General features: G+C 45.2%; 1 protein-coding gene across 16 annotated transcripts in view; it reads left to right on the forward strand.

Annotated features, from left to right (window-relative positions):
• The window catches only part of LOC108590891 (uncharacterized), a 30,411-nt gene that overhangs the window by 302 nt on the left and 5,824 nt on the right, over window positions 1-24,285 (forward strand). For 2 of the 16 annotated variants that reach the window (XM_078367825.1, XM_078367824.1), the window contains exons 2-4: window positions 1,689-12,265; window positions 12,598-12,708; window positions 19,964-20,064. In XM_078367825.1, the coding sequence (XP_078223951.1) occupies window positions 12,220-12,265; window positions 12,598-12,708; window positions 19,964-20,064 (258 nt within the window). In that variant the 5' untranslated portion in view covers window positions 1,689-12,219. Of the gene's footprint in view, window positions 1-1,688; window positions 12,266-12,597; window positions 12,709-15,655; window positions 15,811-17,863; window positions 17,906-18,132; window positions 20,065-24,285 lie in introns of all 16 variants that reach the window. The other 14 variants (XR_013533350.1, XR_013533359.1, XR_013533356.1 and 11 more) reach the window with 14 other exon arrangements.

The following is a 24,285-nucleotide window of genomic DNA, read 5'->3' on the forward strand; positions in this document are numbered from 1 at the left end:
TACAAACAAAAAATTGTAGAGAACTCTCAGAGGACAAAAACAATGAAAAATCTAGACTTCAGAGAAGTGGCAAAGTCTTAAAGCCAACAGCGATCCTGGGGTATCTGTCAACCCTGATGGCTCCCAGGCCTTTGTTTTAATGGGCTTGACATAGGGAAAGAAAGCAAAGCCCAGGACCTACTCAAGGTGGGAGATCCAGCCAAGACCCCCACACAGAGCTAGGGACACTGAAGAGCACTCACCATCAAATGGAGACCAAAAAAGGAGCATCGAAGCCAACTCACCCCACAGAGAGAAAGAAAGGCAACCACCTTAGCCTTGGGTTTCAGGTCTGGAGGGAATAGCTGTGATGTTTGCTATTCAATTTTCTAACCAAAATCCGTTATTTTATAGGTATGAGGTATGTAATTTGGGTATATAATTAGGTTATTATATAGGTTTGAGGTATATATATTCTCAGGCGTATATATGTATATATATGTATGTATGTATGTATATACCATCTCTGTAACCTTCCCAAAACTAAAAAATGACCGTAAAACGCCTTTTGTATAGCATTTGGCTGGTGGATACCCCAAATCTCTTAAAATACTTAAACTTGGGCGTTAAAGAGTTCTTCCAAATAAAGTTTAGATGATTGAAATAAATTTTTAAAATAGATAAAACTTATGAAAAAAAACTATGAAAAAGATCAGCAGAAACAACAACAACAAAAAACTAAGAAATGCAGGCAAAGTGCTAAAAGCAGGGTAGAGTTTTTCTTTTGTAAAGGAAAATTATATTTGTAAAGCAAATTTTCATTTGTAAAAGTAATCTTTCTCACTTGTACCAGGAAGAGGACTCTTAATTATTTTTCAGTGGCAATGGTACTTACTTAAATTTGCATAACAATGCCCACTCAGCAACTTTGTTTACCACATTGTTTCCTGGTCAACTACCCATAACTTGCCTCTACCACCTAGAAGCTGAAAAACTCCTTTTCCTTGGTTTAGCTTAAGATGGTATTTAAGCCTAAATTTTAATCATCCTTTGGATTTAGTCTTTGCTGGGCACTTCCATTTGTACATGTATGATGCACATGATAATAAACTTCGGTTTGCTTTTCTCTTCTTAGTTTGTGTGAATCTTAAATAATGAGATTTTAAAAGTATCATTAGGGATAGAGTTTATTTGACTACAAACCTGAAAAACACTGACTGAACAAATGGGGTCAGCATTTCCAAAGTGGAGGAGTTAAGGTTCCACTTATATAGGCGCAGACAGAAATATTTCGTAGGATTACAACATTTTGTTGCAGTAGGTAATCAGACAAACATGATAATCACAAGCTGATGATCACCAGCTTCCCAGTAAGATCTCACTAACTTTCAGTTGGGAATGTAAGCAGGGGATGGAGAGGGGATGTCCGGAGGATGCTCCCAGTTCCCGACTTGGATGTGCCCCTGTCCTTGGACTCTCTTACTCCAGAAATGGGGAAAAGGGTTCTGGAGGCACGGTAAGCCTACCTTTCAAATAAATATTGTGGACCCAAAGAGTTCAGCAGAGAGTGATTTACTAGGCAGAGAGAGAGAGAGAGAGAGAGAGAGAGAGAGAGAGAGAGAGAGAGAGAGAGGGAGAGAGAGAGAGAGAGAAAGCAGAATTTTAACTTTGAAGTTTTTCCCGTCCCATTCCTGTTTTCGTCCAATTAGAGAAGTTCTTTCAAACTTCCATGGGAGAGATTGATTTTTGACTTTGACACCGCATTGCCTACTTGGATGGCAGCCACCACAGTCCCCGAAACTCTACCATTCCTTAAAGGGCTCGCAGCCTGAGTTCCCAGAGCCAGGTGAGAGTTGGCTTCACCATTGCATGCATGAGGCACAAGCCACTCCTCGAGTCATTGTGACGTTCACCGTTGCCAGGCAACGGGCTCCTGAGACCTGGCAAAGGATGAGCACCATGTGGCAGTGAGTCAGAAACAAGACTCAGGCCACTCTTCGCCAGGACGTCCACAGGATACTCTCTGGAGGCCAGGATTCATGAAGGGCTGAACAAGAGAAAGAAACTTCAGGTGGAGCGATCTTAGCGGAAGCAGCCGGGATTCTCAGCTTCAGGCCTGTGCCAAGGGAGTACAGGTGGGTGTCCCCAAATTGTCATGGCCTGGTCATCTCGAAGTACATGTCTTCCTGTGTGCCTATGGGCTGCTCTCTCACCCAGTGGTCATAATCATGAAGAGCAGAACCCTGCAGCTTCAAGGACTGCCTGGAGCTTGGTGTTACTGTGTCACTGCTGTATGTCTATGTGTGGTGTGTGTGTGTGCATGCTGTTTGTGTGTGTGCACTTGTATGTCTCTCTGTCTCAGATTATTCTCTCTCTCCCACTCTCTTTCTCTCTCTGTACATCTGTGTGGGAGTGTGTGTGTGTGTGTGTGTGTGTGTTGGGACGCATGACCCTGTCTGACAGAGAGCGATTTCTTGCATGATGGCCTTTCTTTTGGTGAACCTCTCCCTGTGTTGCTGCCTGTGTTGCGTGGCCGGTTGTCAGTTGTTTACCTGGCAATTCCAGCTGACATTTCTGAAGAAAGGTCTAGGCGAACTGTGGAAGGAGTGTGGCGGCCAAGCATATATTTCAATCACCTGCCCGTCCTGAACTGCCTCTTTAATAAGACCAAGACAATCACACCCCAGTCAAGGACAAAAGCCTCAGCACAGCTCACAGCTCACCTGCAGGAGGGGTAAACATAAATCTCAAAGAAGATAGTTCTTACTTTGCTCGTTTATGACCTCATTGAGATATCTAGCCCCAGATCCACACAGGAACTACAAGGATGCCAAGATTGGGCTGTGACAAGCTTCTCTGTCCCTCTACTGTGGCCTTTTTGGCCAAGTCAACCACTTGACACTCCTCCCCGGATGTGTGTTGGGATGCATTGTGCTGTATTTGGCCTGGATTCTGGCCTGTGCTCTGTCCTCCATCTTTCTCTGTCTACCCTCATTCTGAGAAACCTAGAGCCTTCCTGGTTTGGCTCAATATCTTCAACATAGAACATTTACCAGTCCAGCAGGAAAGAAGTTTGTGGGGATCCATTTCCTGTCTGTTTCCCATCCACACCTGTTTCTGGATGATTGAGCAGGTGTGATGAAGGTGGAGCTGTGGGCTTCCATACCTGTCCGGGACAGGGAAGCTTTCTCAGCATCCATATCCCACTGATGGCTGCGTGGCTGCCCTCTGGCTTCTACAAAAGGTGCTGTTGCAATTCACCCACATTTCTTCTCTTGTTTTTGAGGGCCATTCATCACTATGCCCCTGGGGAAAGTGCCTTCAAGCACTGAATTTTTTGGCTGCCATGGATGTCAGGGAGCGAACCAAGGGGACTGGGTTTCACTGGTGCAGGCGTTGTTGCATCGGGGGTATCTGCTGGGTGCTGGGGTGGGGGCACCATGACTTGAGGTCCTGATATGTTTGTGTGCCCAGTGAGGCCCTTCCTGCCCCTCTCCATTGTAACCCCATTCCTGCTTACCCGGTGGGATACAAATTCAGATCCGAAGAGGACTGGGGAGAGCCCGTCTGTCACCCTGAAGCTTCTCCTCCTCCAGGAGTTGAAGCAGAAGAGCACTGGAGGCGGTCCTGAGGGCAAGAGTCTTATGGATTTGACCCCAGCTTTGTTGCACATATGCCCATTGCCCACAGATCCCCAAACCAACTGCTTTTGCCACCTGGGTGGTGGGTGGGGACACCATGCCTTGAGGTTGCTGAGGTCTTTCTTTGTCCAGTGAGGCCCTTCCTGCCCCTCTCCATTGTAATTCCATCCCTGCTTACCTGGTGGGATCCAAAATCGGATCCAAAGAGGAGTGGGGAGAGCTAATTTGGCATGCTGAAACTTCTCCTCTGCCAGGAGCCAAAGCAGAAGAGCGCTGAAGGCGGTCCTGACAACAAGAGTCTTATGGATTTGACCCCAGCTTTGTCACATGTACACCCATTTCCCACTGCTCCCAAAACCTGCTACTTTTGCCACCTGGGTGGCGGGGTGGGGACACCATCCCTTGAGGTTCCTGAGATCTTTCTGTGCCCAGTGAGGTCCTTTCGGCTCCTTTCCATTGTAACCCCATCCCTGCCTACCCGGTGGAATCCAAAATAAGATTCAAAGAGGAAAGAGGAAAGCCCATCAGGCACCCTGAAGCCAGGAGCCATAGCAGAAGAGCACTGAAGGAGGTCCAGAGGACAGGATCCTTACGGGATTGACCCCAGCTATGTTGCACGTATACCCGTTTCCCACGGCTCCCCAAGTCTGCTGCTTTCACTACCCGCCACCACCATTGCAGTCCTCCGTGCTTTGGCCATTTCTGCAAGGGGCTACAGCCTGATTTCCAGAGCCAGGCATGAGTTGGCCTCACCAATGCCCATGCAGGAGGCACAAGCCACTCCTCATGGTATTGTGACATTCACCGTTGAATGGTGCCGGGATCCTGAGAGTTTGCAAGGAGGAGCTTCCTGTGGCAGTGAGTCAGAAACAAGGCTTAGGCCACTCCTCACCAGGAGCTCCCCAGGATAGTCTGTAGAGGCCAGGACTCACAGTCTGTTGACCAGAATTGGCAGAGGAAGAAATGTCAGGTGGAGGCTTCCCCTGGGGAGCAGCGTGGTATTCCAGCCTCAGGCCTGTGCCAAGGGAGGAAAGGTGAGTCTCCCTAAATGCCTTGCCCTGGTTATCTCTAGTACATGTCTTCCTGTGTGCCCATGGGCTGCTAACTCTCTCACTGGAGGGTTTTAAGTCATGAAGAGCAGAACCCTGCAGCCTCAGGGACTGCCTGCAGCTGGGTGTTACTGTGCCACTTCTGTCTGTCTGTGTGTGGTTGCCTGTGTGTGTGTGTATTTGTGTGTGTGTGTTTTCGAGTGTGTGCACATGTATGTCTCTCTGTCTCTGATTATTCTCTCTCTCCTTTCCCGCTCTCTTTCTCTCTCTCTGAGCATCTGTGTGTGCATGTTGGGATGCATGGCCCTGTGTGCCATAAAGCGGTTTTTTGCACCACAGCCTTTCTTTTGATAAGTCTCTCCCTGTGTCGCTGCCTGGGTCATATGACTGGTTGTCAGTCGTTTCCCCAGCAATTCCAGCTGGTTTTTGTGAGGGGAAGCGTAAGCAACGTGGGGAGGGAGAAGCGTCGGGCCACCATATGTTTCAATCACCTCCCCATCCTGAGAGGCCTCTTTCTGAAGACCAAGACGATAAGGCCCCAGCCAAGGACGAAAGCCTCAGCACAGCTCATTGTCCACCTGCAGGAGGGTTACCAACCCACGTCAAAGAAGATGGATCTTCTCTCACACATAACCTCATTGGGAAATCTAGCCACAGTTCCACAGGAACCACAAGGATGCCAAGGAAGGGATGTGGCCAGCTTCTTTGTCACTCTAATGCTGGCCTTTCTGGCCAAGTCAACCATTTGTCACTCCTTCCCAGTGTGTATTGGGATGTATTGTGCTGTATTTGGCCTGGACTCTGGCCTATGCTGTGTCCTCCCTCTTTCTCTGTCTGCACTCTTTCTGAGAAGCCTAGAGGCTTCCTGGTCTGGCTTGATATCTTCAACATAGAACACTTCCCAGCAGGGAGGAAGTTCATGGGGATCCATTTCCTGTCTGTTTCCCCTCCAAACCTGTTTCTCAATGATTGAGCTGGTGAGATGAAGGTGGAGCTGTGGGCTTCCATACTGCCCGGGACAGGGAAGCTTTCTCAGACTCCATGTCCCACTGGATGGCTGCATGGCTGCCCTCTGGCTTCTCCAAAAGGTGCTGTTGCAATTCACCTGCACTTCTTCTCTTGTTCTTGAGGGCCATCCATCACTATGCCCCTGGGGATAGTGCCTTCAAGCACTGAATCTTTTGGCTGCCATGGATGCCAGGGAGCAAGCCAAGGGGACTGGGTTTCACTGGGTCACGGGTTGTTGCATCAGAAGTACCTGCTGGGTGGCGGGGTGGGGAAACCATGCCTTGAGGTTGATGACATCTTTCTCTGCCCTAGTTAGGCCCTTCCCACCCCTCTCCATTGTAACCCGATGCCTGCTTACATGGTGGGATACAAAATCGAATCCGAAGGGGAATGGGGAGAGCACATTGGGCACCCTGAAGCTTCTCCGCTGTCAGCAACAGAAGCAGAAGAGTGCTGGCGGCGGTCCTGAGGACGAGTCTTATGGATCTGATGCCAGCTTTGTCGCACATATGCCGGTTTCCCACGGCTCCCCAAACCAGCTGCTATTGCCACCTGGGTGGCAGGTGGGGACACCATGCCTTGATGTTGCTGAGGTCTTTCTTTGTCCAGTGAGGCCCTTCCTGCCCCTCTCCATTGTAACCCCATCCCTGCTTACCTGGTGGGATCTAAAATCGGATCTGAAGAGGAGTGGGGAGAGCTCATTTGGCACGCTGAACTTCTCTTCCGCCAGGAGCCAAAGCAGAAGAGTACTGAAGGTGGTCCTGACAACAAGAGTCTTATGGATTTGACCCCAGCTTTGTCACATGTACACCCATTTCCCACTGCTCTCAAAACCTGCTACTTTTTTGCCACCTGGGTGGCGGGGTGGGGACACCATCCCTTGAGGTTCCTGAGATCTTTCTGTGCCCAGTGAGGCCCTTTCCGCCCCTTTCCATTGTAACCCCATCCCTGCCTACCCGGTGGAATCCAAAATAAGATTCAAAGAGGAAAGAGGAAAGCCCATCAGGCACCCTGAAGCCAGGAGCCATAGCAGAAGAGCACTGAAGGAGGTCCAGAGGACAGGATCCTTACGGGATTGACCCCAGCTATGTTGCACGTATACCCGTTTCCCACGGCTCCCCAAGTCTGCTGCTTTCACTACCCGCCACCACCATTGCAGTCCTCTGTGCTTTGGCCATTTCTGCAAGGGGCTACAGCCTGATTTCCAGAGCCAGGCATGAGTTGGCCTCACCAATGCCCATGCAGGAGGCACAAGCCACTCCTCATGGTATTGTGACATTCACCGTTGAATGGTGCCGGGATCCTGAGAGTTTGCAAGGAGGAGCTTCCTGTGGCAGTGAGTCAGAAACAAGGCTTAGGCCACTCCTCATCAGGAGCTCCCCAGGATAGTCTGTAGAGGCCAGGACTCACAGTCTGTTGACCAGAACTGGCAGAGGGTTGGCCAGGAGGAAGAAATGTCAGGTGGAGGCTTCCCCTGGGGAGCAGCGTGGTATTCCAGCCTCAGGCCTGTGCCAAGGGAGGAAAGGTGAGTCTCCCCAAATGTCTTGCCCTGGTTATCTCTAGTACACGTCTTCCTGTGTGCCCATGGGCTGCTAACTCTCTCACCAGAGGGTTGTTAGTCATGAAGAGCAGAACCCTGCAGCCTCAGGGACTGCCTGCAGCTGGGTGTTACTGTGCCACCTCTGTCTGTGTGTGTGTATATTTGTGTGTGTGTGTTTTCGAGTGTGTGCACATGTATGTCTCTCTGTCTCCGATTATTCCCTCTCTTCTTTCCCACTCTCTTTCTCTCTCTCTGTGCATCTGTGTGTACCTGGGATGGGATGCATGGCCCTGTGTGCCATAGAGCAGTTTTTTGCACCACAGCCTTTCTTTTGATGAGTCTCTCCCTGTGTTACTGCCTAGGTCATGTGACTGGTTGTCAGTCGTTTCCCCAGCAATTCCAGCTGGCTTTTGTGAGGGGAAGTGTAAGCAACATGGGGAGGGAGAAGCGCTGGGCCACCATATGTTTCAGTCACCTCCCCATCCTGAGAGGCCTCTTTCTAAGCACCAAGACGATAACACCCCAGCCAAGGACGAAAGCCTCAGCACAGCTCATTGTTCACCTGCAGGAAGGTTGCCCACCCAACTCAAAGAAAACGGGTCTCACTTCTCTCGCCCATAACTTCATTGAGAAATCTAGCCACAGCTCCACACAGGAACCACAAGGATGCCAAGAACGGGATGTGGCCAGCTTCTCTGTCACTCCAACGCTGGCCTTTCTGGCCAAGTCAGCCATTTGGCACTCCTCCCCGGATGTGTGTTGGGATGCATTATGCTGTATTTGGCCTGGACTATGGCCTATGCTCTGTCCTCCCTCTTTCTCTGTCTGCACTCTTTCTGAGAAGCCTAGAGGCTTCCTGGTTTGACTTGGTATCCTCAACATAGAACACTTCCCAGTCCAGCAGGGCGGAAGTTCATGGGGATCCGTTTCCTGTCTGTTTCTTCTCCACACCTGTTCCTGGATGGTTGAGCAGGTGCCATGAAGGTGGAGCTCTGGGCTTCCATACCCACCCGGGACAGGGAAGCTTTCTCAGTCTCCGTGTCCCACTGGATGGCTGTGTGGCTGCCCTCTGGCTTCTCCAAAAGGTGCTGGTGCAATTCATCTGCACTTCTCTCGTTCTTGAGGGCCATCTGTCACTATGCCCCTGGGGAAAGTGCCTTCAAGCACTGAATCTTTTGGCTGCCATGGATGCCAGGGAGCAAGCCAAGGGGACTGGGTTTTGCTGGGGGCACATGTTGTTGCATCAGAGGTACCTGCTGGGTGTCGGGGTGGGGAAACCATGCCTTGAGGTTGCTGACATCTTTCTCTGCCCCAGTGAGGCCCTTCCGGCCCCTCTCCATTGTAACCTCATCCCTGCTTACCCAGTGGGATACAAAATCGGATTCAAAGGGGAATAGGGAAAGCCCATCGGGCACCCTGAAGCTTCTCCGCTGTCAGGAACCAAAGCAGAAGAGCGCTGGAGGTGGTCCTGAGGACAAGAGTCTTATGGATTTGACCCCAGCTTTGTCGCACATACTCCCATTTTCCACGGCTCCCCAAGCAGCTGCTTTGCCACCCAGGTGGTGGGTGGGGACACCATGTCTTGGGGTTGCTGAGGTCTTTCTGTGTCCAGTGAAGCCCTTCCTGCCCCTCTCCATTGTAACCCCATCCCTGCTTACCCGGTGGGATCCAAAATCGGATCGGAAGAGGAGTGGGGAGAGCCCATTTGGCACGCTGAAACTTCTCCTCTGCCAGGAGCCAAAGCAGAAGATCGCTGAAGGCGGTCCTGACAACAAGAGTCTTATGGATTTGACCCCAGCTTTGTCACATGTACGCCCATTTCCCATGGCTCCCCAAGCCTGCTGCTTTTGTCAACCGGGTGTTGGGGTGGGGACACCATGCCTTGAGGTTCCTGAGATCTTTCTGTGCCCCAGTGAAGCCCTTCCCACCCCTCTCCATTGTCACCCCATTTCTTCTTACCCAGTGGGATCCAAAATTGGATTTAAGGAGGAGTGGGGGAGCCCATCTGCCACCCTGAATCCAGGAGCCAAAGCAGAAGAGCACTGAAGGAGGTTCAGAGTACAGGAGTCCGATGGGTTTCACGCCAGCTACGTTGCACATACACCCGTTTCCCACGGCTCCCCAAACCTGCTGTTTTCACTCCCAGCCACCACCACTACAGTCCTAGCAGCCTCGGCCATTTCTTTATGGGGCTGCAGCCTGAGTTCTGGAGCCAGGTGGCATTCAGCCTCATCAATGCCCATGCAGGAGGCACAAGCCACACCTCAGGGGATTGTGAGTTTCACCATTGAATGGTGATGGGTTTCTGAGACTTGGCAAAGGAGGAGCTTCCTGTGGCAGTGTGTCAGAAACAAGGCTTAGGCCACTTCTTGCCAGGACCTCCACAGCATGATCTCTAGAAACCAGGATTTGCAGTGGCTCAAACAGGATGTGCAGAGGGTCGACCAGAAGGAAGAAATCTCAGGCAAAGTGTTTACCGGTGGAGCTGAGTGGAATTCCAGCTTCAGGCCTGTGCCAAGGGAGTACAGGTGAGTCTCCCCTAATGTCTTGCCCTGGTTATCTCGAGTACTGGTCTTCTTGTGTGCCCATGGGGTGCTCTCTCACTCTCACCGGAGAGTTTCAGTTCTGAACAGCAGAACCCTGCAGTCTCAGGGACTGCCTGCAGCTCGGTGTTTCTGTGCCACTTTTCTTTGTGTGTGTTGGTGTGTGTTGTATGAATGTGTGCGTGTGTATTTCTCTCTGTCCTGATTATTCTCTCTCTCCTTTCCCGCTCTCTTTCTGTCTCTCTGTGCACGTGTGTGTTCGTGTTGGGCTGCATGGCCTTGTGTGCCAGAGAACAGTTTCTTGCACCACAGCCTTTCTTTTGATGAGCCTCTCCCTGCGTTGCTGCCTGGGTTGTGTGACTGGTTGTCAGTCATTTCCTTGGGAATTTCAGCTGGCTTTTGTGAAGGAAGGCATGGACAATGTGGTGAAGTAGACGCCTCCGGCCACCATATGTTTCAATCACCTCCCCATCCTGAGAGGCCTCTCTGAAGACGAAGACAATCACACCCCAGCTAAGGACAAAAGCCTCAGCACAGCTCATTGTCCACCTGCAGGAGGGTGGCCCACTCACCTCAAAGAAGACTGTTCTCATTTCTCTCACCCATAACCTCATTGAGAAATCTAGCCACAGCTCCACACAGGAACCGGAACCACAAGAATGCCAAGAACAGGATGTGGCAAGCATTTCTGTCACTCCAACGCCGGCCTTTCTGGCCAAGTCAACTATTTGGCACTCCTCCCTGGATGTGTGTTGGGATGCACTGTGCTGTATTTGGCCTGGACTATGGCCTATGCTCTGTCCTCCTTTTTTCCCTGCCTGCCCTCTTTCTGAGAATCCTAGCACCTTCCTGGTGTGCCTCAGTGTCTTCAACATAGAACACTTCCCAATCCAGCAGGGAGGAAGTTCATGGGGATCTGTTTCCTGTCTGTTTCCCCTCCACACCTGTTTCTGGATGATTGAGCAGGTGCAATGATGGTAGAGCTGTGGGCTTCCATACCTGCCTGGGACAGGGAAGCTTTTTCAGTCTCCATGTCCCACTGGATGGCTGTGTGGCTGCCTCTGGCTTCTCCAAAAGGTGCTGGTGCAATTCATCTGCACTTCTTCTCTCGTTCTTCAGGGCCATCGATCACTATGCCCCTGGGGAAAGTGCCTTCAAGCACTGACTCTTTTGGCTGCCATGGATGCCAGGGGGCGAGCCAAGGGGACTGTGTTTTGCTGGGTGCAGGGGTTGTTGCATCAGGGGTACCTGCCAGGTGGCAGGGTGGGGAAACCATGCATTGAGTTCCCTGAGATCTTTCTGTCCCCAGTGAGGCCCTTCCCACCCCTCTCCATTGTAGCCGCTTCACTGCTTGACTGGTAGGATCCAAAATTGGATCTGAAGATGAGTGGGGAGAGCCCATCAGGCACCCTGAATTTTCTCCTCCACCAGAAGCCGAAATATGAGAGTGCTGGAGGCTGTCCTGAGGACAAGAGTCTTATGGATTTGACCCCAGCTTTGTCACATGTACGCCCATTTCCCATGGTGCCTCAAGCCTGCTGCTTTTGTCAACAGGGTGTCGGGGTAGGGACAGCATGCTTTGAGTTGCCTGAGGCTTTTCTGTGTCCAGTGAGGACATTTGTGTCCCTCTCCATTGTAACCCCATCCCTGCTTACCTGGTGGTATCCGAAATCGGATACGAAGAGGAGTGGGGAGAACCAATCAGGCACTCTGAAGCATCTCATCCGCCAGGAGCCAAAGCACAAGAGCACTGGAGGCGATCCTGTGGACCAGTGTCTTATGTATTTGACCGCAGCTTTCTCACAAGTACGCCTGTTTCCCTCGGCTCTCCAAACCTGTTGCTTCTGCCACCCGGGTGGCGGGGTGGGGACACCATGTCTTTAGGTACCTGAGATCTTTCTGTTCCCCAATGAGGCCCTTCCCACCCCTCTCCATTATAATCCCATCCCTTCTAACCCGGTGGGATCCCAAATTGGATTCAAAGAGGAATGGAAAGAGCACATCGGCCACCCTGAAGCCAGAAGCCAAAGCAGAAGAGCACTGAAGGAGGTCCTGAGGACAGGAGTCTTATGAGTTACACCCCGGCTAGGTTGTACATACACCCATTTCCCACGGCTCCCCAAACCTGCTTCTTTCACTCCCCACCACCACCGCTGTAGTCCTAGCAGCCTCGGCCATTTCGTCAAGGGCTCTAGCCTGAGTTCCCGAAGCCAGGTGCGAGTTGGCCTCATCAGTGGGCATGCACGTGGCACAAGCTGCTCCTCAGGGGATTGTGAGGTTCACTGTTGAATGGCAATGGGTTCCTGAGACTTGGCAAAGGAGGAGCTTTCTGTGGCAGTGCGTCAGAAACAAGGCTTAGGGTGCTCCTTGCCAGGACTTCCACAGGATAGTCTCTGTAGGCCAGGATTCGCAGAGGGTGGACCAGAAGGAAGAAACCTCAGGTGAAGGGATTGCTGGGGATGCAGCATGGAATTCCAGCCTCAGGCCTGTGCCGAGGGAGTGCAGGTGAGTCTCCCCAAATGTCTTGCCTGGATATCTCCAGTACATGTCTTCCTGTGTGCCTATGGGCTGCTCTCTCACTCTCACCAGAGGGTTTTAGTCCTCAACAGCAGAACCCTGCAGCCTCAGGGACTGCCTGGGGCTGGGTGTTACTGTGCCACTTCTGTATGTCTGTGTGTGGTGGCATGTGTGTGTGTGTGTTGCTTATGTGTGTGGGCATGACAGTGGAGCTCTGGGCTTCCATACCTGCCTAGGACAGGGAAGCTTTCTTAAGTCTCCATGTCCCACTTGCTGTCCCTTCTTGCTTCTCTCCATTGTAATCACATTCCTGCTTATAGAGCGGGATCCAAAATCGGATTGGAAGAGGAGTGCAGAGAGCCCAGAGGTCACCAAGAATTTCTCCTCTGCTGGGAACTCTTGGAGGCCCCTCATCCCAGAGCCTTTGGCAGGTAGGTTCTTTTGGAGGCCAGGATTTGTGGTGGGTTGACCAGTAGGAAGAAAACTCAGGTAGAGGGATTGCTGGGGAAACAGGGTGGAATCCCAGCCTTAGACCTGCGCCCACAGAGTACAGGTGAGTCTCTCCAAATGTTTGAACAAAGAAGCTCACCTGGATTTTCCACCTAGCCCATCCGGGGGATAGTCAGTCGAAGTACTTTGCATTCCAGAATGTGGGAGTGGATGGAGGCATGGTGCTGGGAAACTCTTGCCTTTGTAACCATACCCCTTGTGGACTCAGGAAGATTCGTTTTTTCCTTAACACAGTCCCCCTCTGAACAGGAAAGTCCAACTGCTGTTGGGACATCGGTGTCGATTGCTTTTTAGCTATTTCCTGCTGAATTGGGGTGTAGAAGGGGCCCTGCAGTTGAGGTTTCCTCCAAAGCTGAGTCTTCCAGGGTTGCAGGTTGATCCGGAGGTCCAGGATAGAACTCATGAGCCAAGGACATCTGGGTTTCATTTGAAGGACAATTTGTGGCCTTATGGCCTAAATTCTATAAAAACCAATTTGACAAGAAGGTTAAAGTTGAAAGGCCCAAAGACCAGCAATAGTAGGATAATTATAAATGGGCCTAGAGGAGGGTAGAGCCAGGACAGCCAGTTGTTAAACAAACTCCAGGATCCTGTTTCTTGAAAGCCTTTAGCCCTCTGTTTGATTGATCCCTGAGTTCTTTAACAATAACTGATTGATTTACAAGGTAACAGCATTCTTTTCCTAGAAAGGGACGTTTCTTCTCTCTCTGCTATTAGCAGATACAGGGACCTTTTATTTTGAAGAGCTAACAGCAGCTAAAGTATTAAGCTGCTTCGGCAGAGAGAATTAGCAACCTCTTCCATGTTATTATTTAACTCCTGAGATAGCTCATAGTAAAATTAAGTAGAGGTAGTAACTCTTCCAATACCAGTATCATGTCCTCCTATTATTCTGCCCCATCCCAATGAAAGGAATTATTGAGGTTTGTGTATAGGCATGGCTTTAGCAAGATAAGACTCTGCACCTGAGAGTCAGTGAAAATTGTCCTGTGTGGCGGGGGTGGGGTGGGGGGGGTGGGTGGGTACTAGGAAGCAGGGGAGGAGAGCTATTAGGCCAATTTGTAGGGGCAACCACATAGAGTCTGGTTGCAAATAATAAAGCTAAGAGTGATAGTCCTGTTAATGCCAGGATGTAAGTTAGACTCATGAGTAGTCACTTTCCTGGGGATCTTGTTGGAAGGGCAGATGTGCATCTTCTAACAGCTCACAGGTGTATGAAGGGTCATCTCCTGGAATGTCAGGCTGTGGACTGGAGGGCCCAGGATTTTCTTCAGGAGGAGTTCAAGGCTTCAGCTGAGTGTGATGACTCCATGAGTCAATTCCCACCACCTTGACTGCCATTGGGGTAGACAGAATAATGGAAAACCGTGCTTCCCAAGATGGGCCTAGAGAGGGAGAGTCTGAGGGAAGAGAATAAGGAAGAACCATGTCTCCAGGGTAGAACAACTCTTTCCCTTTTTCCCTAGGGTGTCTGTCCTTCAGGTCAGGTCCTAAAAGCCTGTTGGTACTTAGCCAAGGAGGTTATATCTTTTATTAGCTCTGCTGTTTCCCTATATAATACAAGATCATTAGTAAGAAAGGGCCATCCATAAAGCATCTCATAGGGGCTGAGTCCTATTTTCTGAGGAGTGTTTCAAGCCTTTAAGAGTCCCATAGGTAATAGAGAAGGCCACGAGAGGTGACTTTCCTGTGCCAGTGTCTTTAAGTGTCTCTTAAGAATTTCATTGATCTTTTCGACTTTCCCTGAGGACTGAGGCCTCCAAGAACAGTGGAGATGATATTGTATTCCTAATGCCTCAGATATTCCTTGAGTCACTGTGGCTTTGAAGGCAGGGCTGTTATTGCTTTGAAAACCATGAGGGATTCTGAATCTAGGGATTATTTTATCAATCAGGACTTGTATTACCTCTTGGGTTTTTTCTGTTCTACAGGGTAAAGCCTTAACCCAATTCGTGTAGGTATCTAGTATGTACTAGACTTAGGATATGGGTAAAGTCCATTTGCCAGTCCTCACCTGGGTAATGACCAGTTCACTGTTCCCCAGGAGGAGTTTGCGATGTTCCAAAGTATTATTTTTCTGGCATATTTCACATCCTTTGACTATCTGTTGAACAGCCTTGAAGAGGCCTTTTTCTGTAGATATAGATCTGGCCATTTGATGTGAATTCTCTATACCATATGGAAGATCTGATGTAGGGTTTAAGTACTTTCCCCCGGCTGGAAGCAGGTAGAGTACTTTTCCCTCCTCAGTACTATCCATTCTGAAGGAAGAAGATTGGGAGATTGCCCACTCTACCTCTTCTGATGAGCATTGACGTCTAGTTCCCTGGAGGGGGATTTTCCATATTAAAGGTCCTTCTATAAATTCTTGTCTAGCTGCCCTTTTTGCCTCTAGGTCAGCTCAGTGACTGCCCTCTGCTTCCTTCTCCTCTCATTTTTGGAGACCTTGGACAGCTTGTAATGTCTAAAATTTCCTTGTAACATTTAATGGGAGTTCCTGCTGAGGTTAGAAACTCTCTTTCCTTCCTTAATGCAGCATGACCATGCAGAACCAGGTAAGCATATTTGGAATCTGTGTATGTTTATTCTCTTTTCTTTCCAATTTTAGAGCTTAAGTGAGGGCTACTAGTTCTGCCAGCTGGGCGCTAGTTCCAGGAGGAAGGGAATTACTTTCAAGCACTGTACTTTTTTGATCACTGACTACTGCATATCCTGCCTTTCAAACTCCATTTTACATGAATGAACTTCTGTCAGTGTATGGGTCAAGGTCGGGATTAATTAGAGGAGTTTCTAAGAGATCCTCTCAAGCCGCAGAGTTCTGGGCTATAACCTGCTGACAGTCATGTAATTTTTCTGCCCCTTCCTCAGGAAGAAAAGTAGCTGGAGTGAGGGCTGCACATGTGTGCAGCTGAAGTACAGGCCCTTGGAGCACTAAGGCCTGATATTTGAGTAAGCGGTTGTAGGACAGCCGCAGCCTCCTTTAGAGGCCACAATTCCAGCTACATCATGTGAAGTCCATACAGGTAGATCTTTCCCTTGAACTGTTTTAACAGTCAACTCCTACTAGGCCTCAGCTTCAACACTGGGGACTACAATTCTACATGAGTCTTGGGTGAGGATCTATATCCAAACCATATCAGATGAGAAGTCTTTTCTCCCTTAAAAAAGATAATTCTTTTGTAAAACTCTTAGCAGCACAAATATCAGAATTCAATTAATTCAATATGTATTTAGTAGGTATTGCTATATACAGTTACTGTATTAGGCACTAACCATAATGTTCAAATATACAGACCTCCCTTTCTTTCTTTTTTTTTTTTGAGGCAGAGTCTCACTGTGTTGCCAGGCGCCAGGCTGGAGTGCAGTGGCACAATCTCGGCTCACTGCAACCTCTGCCTCCTGGGTTCAAGCAATTCTCCTGCCTCAGCCTTCCAAGTAGCTAGTACTACAGGTGCACGCCACCACACACAGCTAATTTTTGTATTTTTAGTAGAGATGGGGTTTCACCATGTTGGCCAGGTTGGTCTCGATCTCGTGACCTGGTGATCTGCCTGCCTCTGCCTCCCAAACTGCTGGGATTACAGGCTTAAGCCACTGCGCCCAGCCAGACCTTCCAAAAGCAAATATAATATGTACCGAGAGACAGGCATGTAAAAATATTCTAGTGCCATAAAAGAGAACTATGTGGGCAATAATAGAGAACCATGCGGGCAATAATGAGAAAATAACAAATCATATTGCACACTTTAATTACTAGTATATGTCTGGTATTCCCTTTAGGCAATGATTTCTGTGTCATAATTATTTCTGGGTTCTTGATGTCAGAATTATTGTAGGGTCTCGGAAAATATTATTGAATAAATAATAAATTACTGTTATCCATGTCTTCTTGAAAAAAAATGAGTCAAAAGGATCCACATATTTGAATGACAAGAAACAGGACCCAAAACAAAAACGAAACAAACAAAACATTAATTAACAATGAAAATAAGAGCAAAAAACAATGTTTATTTGTCTGGCATTTTTGATGTTTTGTTAAGATACTAATTTAAATTAAACCTTTTATTTCAGTTTTATTATTTTTTTGTTTACTCATGCAGTAGAAATAGCTTGCTTATTTCGAGTAGAGTTAATTATAACCTCTTTTTCCTGGAAAAGTTTTATATAATCTATCTGATCTTACCCTTAAGAAAGCACCACTGACTTTTTTGTGCAGTAATTAATTTTGCCAGACCTCCCTTCAACTTCAGTTTAATAAACATACAACTTTACACATGGCATATTATATTTCCTAGGTGTGTCCATCAATGGAAAGGCTAAGCTCTAGTTTATGTATAAAATTAAACCCTATATTACAAATCCAGATGCTGTAAATCTGAGAGAAAATGAATTGACTATTACCCAGGAGCAAATAGTTATTTAGCACCAGTAGCAGAAATTAACAAAAGCATTTTTTTAGAAGGACATGTGATATTTTCACAACATTTTCAGTTACCAATGATGACCTGGCTAATAATTTTTTTTTTACAAATGTTTTAGTAAAGATATGAGAGTTTTTGTGTATATGTGTGTGTTGGGTAACATGAGGGCACAGCAAAACATATTATTGAACATTCCTGGGTCCTGTTTCTACATTCAGAGTTCATTCACTGGGCTCTAAACACCTGAATGATGGCATTTCTTTGGCTTGGGATATTCCAGGAAACTTTGTACATCTTAAGTGCAAAGCATGAATATGTTTATTTTAACAGACTCTCACATCTTTTGTATAACAACTTAGCAGATGAACTTACAGACAAGGACAAAGTTATAGAAGGTAATTTTCCCTCCTGCCTGATGATAAGGAGTAGGAGGAAAAAACCTGGAGATCTTTTCTTGTAATAACAATCAATCTTATTTATGAATTATAGGTGGGACTGACTCTTGCCCTCATAGTAATTACTCTATTGTTAATGTTTTCTCCTAAGAAAAATTCAAAGTTGACATTGGTATTTGATGTGTTGTGATTTCCCATGTGTGAAAATTGTGTGGAATACTCTATAATGACTTTTATTTTATTTTTTAATTGCATTTTAGGTTTTGGGGTACATGTGAAGAACATGCAAGACAGTTGCATAGGTACACACGTGGCAGTGTGATTTGCTGCCTTCCTCCCCTTCACCTATATCTGGCATTTCTCCCCATGCTATCTCTCCCCAACTCCCTACCCCTCACTGTCCCTCCCCTATTCCCCACAACAGACCCCAGTGTGTAGTGCTCCTCTCCCTGTGTCCATGTGTTCTCATTGTTCGACACCCACCTATGAGTGAGAACATGCGGTATTTTATTTTCTGTTCTTGTGTCAGTTTGCTGAGAATGATTGTCTCCAGGTTCATCCATGTCCCTACAAAGGACATAATGACTTATGATCATGTTGAAGTAAGTTCTGATACCAACCTTGAATCCTATCTATGCATTGAAAGTACTTTTGCCGGAAAACTAGGCTGTCTCCTGTGTGGACTCTTCATGTTACTTTTCCTTTTTTTCTTTTCTACACTATTAGGAAAAGGACCTTGACATCGATATCAGAGGATGAGGTGTATGGAAGGCCAATATCTACATGTATCCTCAGATTTCATTTTCTCCTTTCACTGAGATATTGCTCTATCCATCACAAGTATTTTCTCAGAAACATTCATTATTACTTATGTGATTTTATCCTATGCAGTTTATATCTGCCAAGTCTCTCCATTTTTAATACAAAAAGCAATCCTTAACTCCGTCGTAGTTATTGTTTAAATTTTCTCATTTTCTGGAAAGAAGTTGCTATAATCACTAGCTTTAAATTCTCACCTCTTATACATTTCTCAAAACAACTACAAACTGCCTTCTACACTTACATATCTACAACAACTTCCTTAACTAAGGTACAGAGTGATTGTATAACTGCTAAGTTCAAGGATAACATCCAGCCTTTACTTTAGTAGAGCCGTATGGTGTATTTGACATTGTTGATATTTAGTATCTATTTTTTTTGGCTTCCTAAAATAAAATAATCTGGTTCTCTACATACTTTTTAAAAATAACATTTTAAAATAATTTTTTACTTTGATTTTTTCTTAAACCTTGGTACTGCATTAGGGCCCATACTAAAGTCTTTTAGTATCAATTATTGGTAGGATCAGAAACAGTAGAATGTTGCTGATAAATTGATGAATGGATAGATAATAGATAGATTTATTATAAGGAATTGGCTTATGCCATTGTGGTAGGCTGGTTAAACAGTTTCTACAAGACTAATTCAGCTTGCGATTGATGCTGGATCCTAAAGTTCATGGGTCAGGCAGTCAGGAAGGGAAGATCAGGAGCTGGCTAGCACCTGATAAGAACACGCTTCAACCCACAGGATAGGCAGAAACTCATGTGCTTTTTTTTTTTGAGATGGAGTCTCGCTCTGTCTCCCAGGCTGGCATGCAGGGGCATGATCTTGACTCGCTTCAACCTCCACCTCCCAGGTTCAAGCAATTCTCCTGCATCAGTCTCCCAAATAGCTGGGATTACAGGCATGCACCACCATGCCCAGCTGATTTTTTATATTTTTGGTAGAGACAGGGTTATACCATGTTGGTCAGACTGGTCTGGAACTCCTGACCTCAAGTGATCTGCCCACCTTGGTCTTCCAAAGTGCTGGGATTATAGGTGTGAGCCACCGTGCCCAGCCTCATATGCATTTTTGTTCCCTCTGGCCTTGATGACAAGATTATGCTGCAGAAGCTGAAGCCCTTTGTCACAAAGCTACACAAACATGTTTGGCTTAGCGGCTCCTTTATGTTAGTCATTGAGGTAAGCCTACTGACTTACTAGTGTATGCTAGTAACTACACTAGTGTATGTCACAAAATGGCTGCTGCCAAGCTTCCACCCTCTAAAATCCCAAGAGAGTTTCCTGTGTCTTAGTATTAACCAGAATCTTAGTATTGAGAAATGTCTTCTGGCTACATGACCAAGAAGTGAGTTGCAGGATGCACTAACTTGAGGACCAAAATAACTACTGCTGCCCAGAACACCTTCTCTTTCCTTGGGAATGTTGATCAGATTGGAGGAAACCCAAAGAATCCCTTTAAAAAGAAAGTAGATGGATTAAGAAAGCAACCAGAGGGTTTAACCCACAACTAATGACTTTTTCTTTTTTTTTCAGTTTCCTTTTACTTTACATGGTATGAGACAGGTCAGACATGCATCACAAGCTGGAAGATCTACTTTGTCTTGCTGCCCTTGAAACTGACATTCAAGTGCCTGGTATGTCAGTTTCTCCTGAATAAGTCTTTGACTACCTACTGATGTGTTTCTTTGGTGTGAGCTTGCCCTCTGCTTATGGAGGGCAGTTCTTATGGAAGTTTATGAAGGATATTAGTCTACAGTTTCCTTTTCTTGTGTGGGAGACCAGAATGCTGTCGCAAGATATGGATTGTTCTGCAGAGAACAAGAAGCAGATGGAGGAAAGCTTTCTGCCCTTCCTCTATTTGTCTAATAGCAGGACACAGATTTACCAAAGACAAAATCTATCCTGTTCCCTTCCACCAAGGAGAACAAAGTTTAATGATTGGACACAATTTTATACCCCTTTAACCTGGAGATAGTACCAGAGGAATCTTCACTAACAAGATTTCCATTATGGTTGGATATGGCTTGTTTGTCTCCTCTTAATCTCATGCTGAAATTTAATCCTCCCTTCTGACCTTCTCCACCATGTTTTTTTTTTTGACAGTAACTTGCTTTGTTGCCTGGGCTGGAGTGCAGTGGCATGACTTGGCTACTACAATCTCTACCTGCTATGTTTAAGGATTCTCCTGCCTCAGCCTCCCAAGTAGCTGTGACTTACAGGCACCAGCCACCACAGTTGGCTAATTTTTGTATTTTTAGTAGAAACAGTGTTTTGCCATGTTGGCCAGGCTGATCTTGACCTCCTGATGTCGAGTGATCTGCCTGCCTCAGTCTCTCAAAGTATTGGGATAACAGGTGTGAGCCACTGTGCCTGGCCTCCACCATGTTTTGACACAGCACAAAAACCCTCACAGAAACCAGTCAGATGATGGTTATCTGCTTCTTGTGCAGCCTGCAGAACTATGAGCCAAATAAACCTCTTTCCTTCATAAATTACTTAGTCTAGATTTTTTAAAAATAGCAGCACAAAATGGACTGAAATAACTAGACTTTACATGCCATTTATTTGCCTTCCCACAAGATTTTGCCCCAAGAAACTCAAAGCCTTTTTTCTTTGTATCATCACTCCTTTAAAAAATCACTGTTTTTTGTTAAAGATGTTCTATAAGCTAGAATTCAAAGCTACCTCTTTGAGAACTACTCATTGCCTGGGTATCTTCCATGTGTATGTGAAATATACATGTTAATAAAATTATGTTCTTTTTTCCTCTTGTTAATCTATCTTTTGTTACAGGGTTCTGTTCCAAATAAGAACCTATGAGTACTGAAGAAAAAAATATTTTCTTTCTCCTATACTTCGAATTTATTTATCTAATTTCGACATTAGTTTAATGCAATACACACACAAGTTAAAAAGTCTTCCTTGTTTCTATTTTCTAAAAGAAAATTGTGGAGAATTTGCACCATTTCTTTCTTAACTGTTTGGTAGAATTCATCAGCAAAAATTTCTGAGACAATTACATTTTTTTGGAAGATTTATAAATTATTGGTCAAATTTCTTTAATAGGTAAGGAACTATTTTTTCTCTGTAAGTTTGGGAACTTTGTGTCTTTAAAGGAATTTTCCCTTTTCACCTAAGTTATCAAATTTATGGACATACAGGTTTTCATTGTATTTTGTTATTTTTAATGCCTGTGGGATCAGTGAGAATGTTCTCTTTCACTTCTGACACTGGTGATTTGTACCTTCTCTCTTTTCTTTTGTGTTAGCTTGGGTAAGGTTTGCCAATTTTGTTGATCCTTTAAAAGAATCAGCTTTTGATTTTGTTATTTAATCTATTTCTTTCCTGTTTTCAACTTAATTCTACTCAACTTTTTTCCCCCCTCTCTAGTTTAGGCTAAAATTGCTCTTCTTTCTCTAATATCCTGGCTAAGATCTCAAGTTTTTAATTTTAGATCTTTCTTATATTTTAATATGTGCATTTATATACTATAAATTTTCAAGTACAGCTTTCACTGCATCTCACAAATTTTGCCAAGTTGTATTTCCATTTAGTTAAAAATATGTTTAAAATTTCTCTTGGAAACTGATTTTTTTTTTTTGTCAAGCTTTTTCTTTTTTTGCATAAGGAAGTGAGTGCAGACCTCTAAGCTGTTTACATATCAGAATTGAAAACAGAAATTCCTTTCACTAGAAGTACTATTCTCCTCATTAATTCCTGTATTAGCCAATCCCATTTAACGCTTGGCTAATATCTTTAGGTGGAGTATTGTAATCTATAGTTCCATTTAAAGAATACCTTAGCAAATTTCTGTTGACAAAAAGAATTCAAAGGTATTAACATGTCCTAAGAAGCCCTTGTGATTGTATTCATGGCTGGCTTTGGTAGACTCATCACTTACTATTCTGTGCCTTACAGTTTTGATTTAGTAAAACTAAACTATTTGTAGTTTAATCCACAAATTACACCTTTTTTCCCTCAGTACTTTGCTTCATGTTTCCCTTTGTCTTGAATGTCTTTTCTTCCTTTGTCTGCATTTTATTTATTAAAAATTTCTCTTTTTCACTCTATATATGGCTGCTAGGTGTCTTTTTCTCCATGAAACCTATGTGTCACCTCTCCAAGCTTGGTTCAGTGGCTCTTATCCATGTCCCCCTGTTATGATGCTCATGATAAACACATAAATTATGTGTGTTTGTAGAGTTTTGTCCTCTCTACTCACTAAGTTGAAACTGCCTGTCTTTTTGCTTTCCCTAAGAATAATTCTTTCTGTTCTAACTTGGTTTTGGGACTTATTTGACACCGAATAGAGGAAAAACAGTAAAGAGAGGCAGTACTAAAGAAGTTTCTTTTAAAAAATTTTATTTCACTCTGGAAGTGTTGATATTTTTAAGAAGGCGGATAAACAGAATAGTGACTAAAAAAATGGGAATTCGCAAAAAAAAAAAAAGGCAAAGTTGCTGGCTGTTAAGAGAGTTTTAGTTAGAAATTCAGAATATGGAGGTGGATGATGTGGTATAAGAGATTGAGTAATGGGAACAGGTTTCAATAAGTGTTCTTTGTCAGCCCTTGTGTTGGATCCTCTTTGATGCCATTAGAGAGATTCAGTTAAAGTGCTGAATTGCTTTTATATATTTTGTAAAACCAGACTGGTTTTTTGAAAGATATCTTTAAAGGATATAATTACCATGACTAAGCCTCATGGGACTCATTGTTTTTGAATTACAAATGTTCTATTCTACCATGAAATTTTAATAATAGTATTATAATTTTTGACATACATGAATTCTTATCTGTTTTTTTACCCACTATATTTAGCACTATGTACCATGTGTGGTACATAGTAAATTCTCAATAAGTATTTATTAAATGACTGAACGACACATAACTACTTTTCACTCTCCATTTTCTCCCAGTTTTCCTTTTTTATTTTCTTTAACTTTTGTTTATATGATATGGCACACAAGTAAAAAGAAGGTCACTGATCTATGCACTGAGCTAACCTCAAATATCAAGCTATTTCTAAAAAATTGGGGCTTACGTTTTTCTTTTCTTCTCTTTCTTTCTTTCTTTTTTTTTTTTTTTTTGAGATAGAGTCATGCTCTGTTGCCCAGGAAGGAGTGTAGTGGCGTGATCTCAGCTCACTGTAACCTACGCCTCCCAGGTTCAAGTGATTCTCCTGTGTCAGCCTCCCAAGTAGCTGGGATTACAGGAGTGCATGACCTTGCCCAGCTAATTTTTGTATTTTTAGTAGAGACAGGGTTCCACCATATTGGCCAAGGTGGTCTTGAACTCCTGACCTTAGGTGATCCACCTGCCTCAGCCTCCCAAAGTGCTGGGATTATAGGCATGAGCCACTGTGCCCAGCCAGGCTTATGTTTTTCTAAAATTAATGCACCACAAAGAGCAAGTCCTACAGGGTTATAATAAATTAAAATAAAGATAAGTGCTTAATTTCTGATACATGTTTTCGTAAAACATTTTGAAAGCCTTAATTTAACTACATTACAGAGGAAAACTATTAATTAAATTATACTTTTTGAAAGAAATAATATTTGCTTAACATTGAAAACAATATTCAAGCATTTAGGAGTATTAGTAAAAAATTTAGGACTATTCTCTAATAGGGGTTATGAAATATTAATAAATAACACCATTGTGATAATGAAATGCATCATGGTATAGCAGAAAAAATGCTGTAGCAAATTTCTTAGAGGTATGGGGTCTTCTTCCAGGTGCTTGATTGTAAGAGTGAAGATGATGAGCACTTTAAAATGTTTGCTAAAGGTGAAATGACAACAGGCAGATTAACAGGAGAAAATGACAAGTAATATTGTTAGGTTGGTGCAAATTTA

This window comes from Callithrix jacchus, chromosome 3 (genome assembly GCF_049354715.1).
Source record: "Callithrix jacchus isolate 240 chromosome 3, calJac240_pri, whole genome shotgun sequence".
Lineage (NCBI taxonomy): Eukaryota > Metazoa > Chordata > Mammalia > Primates > Cebidae > Callithrix > Callithrix jacchus.